Genomic DNA, 6,386 nt, shown 5'->3' with positions numbered 1-6,386 from the left:
CAATTCAATGAAAGGGGGTTCTATGGGAGGCAACCAGGAGGACCCCACTGCTGAGAGGGAGAGGGAGAGGGAAACAGAGGCAGAGAGAGAGAGAGAGACACAGACATAAGAAAGCCCGACTGGAGTTTTCCAAAACACACCTGAACTAGCTAAAATCCTTCTGGGAGAATGTCCTGTGGACAGATGTGACCAAATTGGAGCTTTTTGGTAAAGCACATCATCTCTATGTTTACAGAAAACAAAATGAAGCCTTCAAAGAAAAGAACACCTTCCCTACAGTCAAACATGGAAGAGGTTCAGTGATGGCCAGACGGAAGCCTCTCCTCAGTAAAAGACACATGAAAGCCCACAGAATCTTGTTTCTCACAGTCTGAGAGTCCTTTAGGTGCTTTTTTGCAAACTCCAGCGGGCTTTCATGTGTCTTTCACTGAGGAGAGGCTTCCGTCTGGCCACTCTGCCATAAAGCCGAGATCGGTGGAGAGTTGCAGTGATGGTTGTCCATCTGGAAGTTTCTCCCATCTCCACACAGGATCTGTGGAGCTCAGCCAGAGTGACCATCGGGTTCTTGGTCACCTCTATTACCAAGGCCCTTCTCCCCCGATTGCTCAGTTTGGCCAGGCGGCCAGCTCTCGGAAGAGTCCTGGTTGTTCCAAACTTCTTCCATTTAAGAATTATGGAGGCCACTGTGCTCTTGGGAACCTTCAATGCAGCAGAGATATTTTTGTAGGCTTCCCCAGATCTGTGCCTCGACACAATCCTGTCTCTGAGCTCTGGAGGCAGTTCCTTCGACCTCATGGCTTGGATTTTGCTCTGATATGCATTGTCAGCTGTGAGACCTTATATAGACAGGTGGATGCCTTTCCAAATCATGCCCAATCAATTGAATTTACCACAGCGAGACTCCAATGAAGGTGCAGAAACATCTCAAAGATGATCAAGAGAAATGGGAGGCACATGAGCTAAATTTCAAGTGTCATAGCAAAGGGTCTGAATACTTATGTAAATGTGATATTTCAGTTTTTTTCTTTTTAATAAATTTGCAAAACTTTCTAAAATCCTGTTTTCTCTTTGTCATTATGGGGTGTTGAGTGTAGATTGATGAGGGAAAAAATGGATTTAAACGATTTCAGCATAAGGCTGCAACATAACAAAATGTGAAAAAGTGAAGGGGTCTGAATACTTTCTGAATGCAATGTAAATAACATAAAAAGTAAACACCTCGCACCAATACACTTCCAAATCATAAAATGATGCTGCAAACCAATAAGCAATTGACAATGAAAGACACAAGAGAATAAAGACACTAACTTCATGGAGGTGTACAATCGTTTTATCATTTTGGTCACATGCTTGGTCGAGTCGACGTGAGTCGCTCACATTTGACTGCCGATTGACAATCCAAAAGCAACCTTTTTTGTCTCCGCATACCGTGGAACCGTTACACGCCTAATGGCAGCGCAAGAAAAGCCATGCATGCACGATGAGCGATCGGCTGATAGTTCTGCCAGGAGAAGCATAAACCCCAGAGTGAAAAAGGCAACATAAAAATGAAGTTCATACCAATGTGCAGATAAAGAGAAAATCGTTATAAGCACCGTCATTTTCATTTGGTATTACATGTGCACATGCATGTAAGGGTTAGCTGCGACTGACTTTACAGCATGCTCTGAATGATACGTTATGACGATCGGCATCTGGCATTGGGCAAAAGCTGCAAGTTAAGGCCCTTAGTCCATGGCACAATAGCTCATTTACATTCAACTTGACAATGTGAAACCATCACCAAAAGTAGATTTCCAGGAAATAAAAAAAACACCGATTTGATAAATTAACACAAGCGAACAACCCACCTTGCAGCCCCGCTACAAACAACCTTGTATATACCCAAGAAAATAAAACAAATTTGGTGTTTATCCACCTCCCTAAAGTACAAGAACCTCATCCCACATGCCCCACAATCAATTTACTTTAGCATGTACACAGTTGCAAATCAAAATATTTACACAGTGCTGCAAATGAAAATATTTGCCATTAGAATATAAAATGGTGCAAGGATGGGGAAAAAAAAAAAAATACAAACTGGAAAAATTATTTACTTAAAGTTCCAACACCTGGATTGATGGCGAGTGGAGACCTGAAGGCAGTCCGGGCCTTTACCTTTTTTTTTTTTTTTTAAGATCGTTTCACTTTTTAGAGGTATGAGAGGTACTTGATGCGCACAAGCAGCTATCGGCGTGTAGTGGTACCAAATCACGGGAAGCTGTTGGAGGTTCGATCTTGTTTGGTGCAGCATTACCCTCAACTCGGCAAGGCCTGTCTCCATTGAGACGTCAAAACGATGGGAATGAAAAGAAATGAATGTTGCTAAGAGCAGTTACCGCCACTGCGGTGCTTTGGAGATCAGCAAGTGGCTTGATAAACTTGGAGACATGTTTATCTACAAAGGAATGTATGGAGACAAAAGGTCTGAAGCCATCCCAAAGTACATTGAAGTGGAGCATAACGATATAATATGACGATGTAAAACCACCTTCTTCAATGTCAGCCGTGATGCAACTATGGACCGGATGAAAGAGCAGCGGCGTTCTGCGCAGAGTTGCGCATCATTGTCCTTTGTTGGACAGCACCATAGGTCCCATCATCATTCACATCATTGACCTCCGGCTCATTCACCTGGCTCTTATCAAAGAGACCAGACACTGCAAACACCTGAAGGGAATTAGAGGAGAGGGTCGAGGGAAAGGACACCGAGCAAGAGATCACAAAAAGGTTTTGCTTCAAAGTTTCAGTCAATAGCCGCAGCAGCTTTAAGTGAATATTCATATTTTAATACTGACAGCAGCAGAGTTGGAGATCAGGTAATCGTGGGATTGATCAATTCACAGACATTAAATTTAGCCACTGAAGTCGCAAAACCAATTTCTATTGCCTGTATTTTTTATGCCACCGCTGACAAAGTCGCCGGGGCATTATGTTTTCAGGTTGTCCGTCCGTCCGTCTCGTCTTCCGCCCGTGATAGGTTTTCGTTTCTGCGATAACTTGAGAATGGCTAAAGGGATCTTGGTCAATCTTGGTGCAGGTATGTATGATGAGGTAAAGAAGAACTGATTAGATTTTTGGGTAATGAGGTCAAAGGCCAAAGGTCAGAGGTCATGTTAGGTAAAAATACTGTTACCGCGATAACTTGTGATCCAGTGATGGGGTTCTGACCAAATTTGGTAGACTTATGTAGAATAAGTTTGAGTTTGAGGTGAAGGTGGGAGTGCATCAGGGGTCGGTACTAAGTCCACTACTATTTGTCGCTGTGATGGAGGTGCTGGCTCAGAACGTAAAGGAGGGTTTACCGTGGGAGTTGTTGTATGCAGATGATCTGGTGTTGATTGCAGAAAGTATGGATGGACTGAAGGAGAAGATGAACAAGTGGAAGGAATGTATGGAGACAAAAGGTCTGAAGGTGAATATCGGAAAAACGAAGGTGATGGCAATTGGTAAAGCATGTGGTGAGGTGGAAAGAACTGGGAAGTGGCCGTGTGCTGTGTGCAGGAAGGGTGTCGGAGTGAACTCCATTCAATGTAAAATGTGCGCTGAGTGGGTTCATCAAAAATGTAGTGGTCTAAGAGGGTCATTAACCAGTGTGGCAGCTACATTCAAGTGTAAGGTGTGCACAGAGGGAGCTGCAGATGGAGGAAATGTTGAGTTGGATCTTGGAGATGGCGTAAAGCTGGAAGGTGTGAAAACATTTTGCTACCTCGGAGACATGCTGAATGGAGAAGGTGGATCAGACTCGGCAACGGTTGCTCGAGTGAGATGTGCATGGAAGAAATTTCGGGAACTGAGTGGTGTGCTGACGAGGAGGAGAGTGTCGCTGAAGCTGAAGGGAAAGGTGTATGCTGCATGTGTGAGAAGTGTTATGATTTATGGGAGTGAGACATGGGTAATGAAGGTAGAGCAGCAACGAAGGATGGAAAGGGTGGAAATGCGAATGAAGGTGGATGTGTGGAGTATCGTTGAGAGAGAGGAAGACAAATGATGATTTGCGAAAGATGATGGGAATTGAGCCTGTGATGGATGCTGTGAAGAGGAACAGGTTGAGATGGTTTGGTCATGTGTTGAGGAAGGAGGAAAGTGACTGGTTGAGAAGAGTGATGGAAGTGAATGTAGAAGGAAGTAGAGGACGGGGAAGACCGAGAAAGACTTGGCTAAAGATGGTCGAAGAAGAAATGCGGGCAAGGGGGTTATAACAAGGGGAGATGCAGAAAATAGGGCAAAATGGAGAACATCGTCATGGGGACCGCAAGGCGAACCCCCGCTCTTGCAGGGAAAATGGCCTTAAAATGCTTGTTGTTGTTGTATGTAGAAGGATGTAAAGATGAAATGATTAGATTTTGAGGTCGCGGTCAAATGTCAAAGTCTGTAATAGGTCTATAACTTGAGAACGGCTAAAGTGATCCAATTCAAACTTGGTACAGGTATGTATAATGATGTAAAGCTTAAGTGATTAGATTTTGGTGTCAAAGGTCAAAGGTCGAATCTGTAATAGGTCTATAACTTGAGAATGGCTGAAGTGATCCAATTCAAATTTGGCATGGGTATGTATCATGATGTAACTATTAAATGATTAAAATTTGGGGTCAAGAGGTCAAAGGTCAAAGTCTGTATTAGGTCTATAACTCAAGAATGGCTGAAATGATCTAATTAAAACTTGGTACAGGTTTGTGTAATGTAAAGATCAAGTGATTAGATTTTTGTGTCATAGGTCAAAGGTGAATGGGTGCCGTCTGTAATAGATATATAACTCGAGAATGGCTGAAGTGATCTCATTCAAACTTGGTACAGGTATGTATAATGATGTAAAGATTAACCGAGTATATTTTGGGGGTCCTGAGGTCAAAGACCAAAGGTCATGTCAGGTAAATATGTAAGAACTTGTGAACAGCTGAAGGGATTTCAATTAAAACTTGGTACAGGTATGTATAAAGATGTAAACATGAACTGATTGAATTTTGCGGTCAATAGGTCAAAGGTCAGAGGTCATGTCAGGTAAAATGTGCTAACTTGGGCACAGCTAAATGGATTTAAATCAAACTTGATAGAAGTATGATGATGTAATAATGTGGGCGGAGGCGTCGACGTCGTGATTTCGAAAAGTGCCGTTCTAGTTTTATTTTTGATTTGATTTCTCCTCATTAACTTTTAATTATTTAACAACGTTTTACCACTGATGCTGTGATTGATGCTGTGAAGAGGAACAGGTTGAGATGGTTTGGTCATGTGTTGAGGAAGGATGAAAGTGACTGGTTGAGAAGAGTGATGGAAATGAATGTAGAAGGAAGTAGAGGACGGGGAAGACCGAGAAAGACTCGGCTAAAGATGGTGGAAGAAGAAATGCGGGCAAGGGGGTTAACAAGGAGAGATGCAGAAAATCGGGCAAAATGGAGAAGATTGTCATGGGGACCGCAAGGCTAACCCCCGCTCTAGCAGGGAAAATGGCCTTTAAAATGCATGTTGTTGTTGTTGTTGTTTTACCAACTCTTCCGAGTGCACAAATCTCAATAAACTGTACCATCTCTTTTCCAAATAAAAATAACATATCCAAGAAATGGCTGAAGTACAGTACCGATTCAGTGATGAGGGCACCGTGCTGGCATTGTAGAGATCGTGGGTTTAAATCCAACTAAAGGTAACAGTTTCAACGAGTTTGGTTGTCAGCTTCAATAAACCAAGTTTCTCTTCAGAGAATCAGAACCCTAACAGCTATCATAACAACCAGCTCTCATGTCCCAAAACTGCTCAGAACATGTACCACTCATGACCCTGGATCACATCAGCCAAAAGGTCAAGCACAAGACCACACGGCTTTAGCACAACACAGCACCGCCTCGCTCTTCCACAACACCACACCCACACAACTGCTTCCGCACAACACCGCCTCAGCTCTCAAACCCCTATGCTGGTCACAACTCGCTATTATCCTATACTTGTCATAACCTAAGTTCTTGAAAACCCTTTGTCATGACCCTGCTTCCCTCTCCTGTGCCACAGCGCTGGTTAAGGTTGTGGAAGTTGTTCAAATAAGTTAAAATTCAAAATGGGGCAGTGGTACTTACAGCAAAAATTGCAACAGCTACTCCTTGGAGGAAGCCCATCAACACATCGCTCCAATAGTGCTTGTAGTCTGACACGCGCGATAGGCCCACGTACACGGCTGCAATAAGAAGCATGAACTGCAACAATGGTCGCAGAGTACGCACGACTCGCCATGTCAACCGTGCCTCTAGATAGAGCTTGTGAAAAGGAATGGGGAGCAAGAGACAAAATAGAATAAGTTCTCATTTGTCTTCATATATAAAGTTGATTACATCATTATTAGCCCCCGTTGGACTTAG

The 6,386-nt window shown here is 43.2% G+C and overlaps 1 protein-coding gene across 1 annotated transcript in view; it reads right to left on the bottom strand.

Moving 5' to 3' along the window:
* Window positions 1–1,308: 1,308 nt before the first annotated feature.
* The window catches only part of LOC137427791 (phospholipid phosphatase 3), a 46,563-nt gene continuing 41,485 nt past the window's right edge, over window positions 1,309–6,386 (bottom strand). The window contains exons 5-7 of the mRNA XM_078776347.1: window positions 6,108–6,284; window positions 2,531–2,709; window positions 1,309–2,437 (exon numbers count right to left, since the gene is read on the bottom strand). Coding sequence (XP_078632473.1) covers window positions 2,557–2,709; window positions 6,108–6,284 — 330 coding nt within the window. The 3' untranslated portion in view covers window positions 1,309–2,437; window positions 2,531–2,556. The remainder of the gene's footprint in view (window positions 2,438–2,530; window positions 2,710–6,107; window positions 6,285–6,386) is intronic.

Source organism: Myxine glutinosa, chromosome 1 (genome assembly GCF_964187855.1).
Source record: "Myxine glutinosa chromosome 1, kmMyxGlut1.1, whole genome shotgun sequence".
Lineage (NCBI taxonomy): Eukaryota > Metazoa > Chordata > Myxini > Myxiniformes > Myxinidae > Myxine > Myxine glutinosa.
Note: the sequence above shows the minus strand (reverse complement) of the source record. Positions and strands in the feature narration are given on the sequence as shown.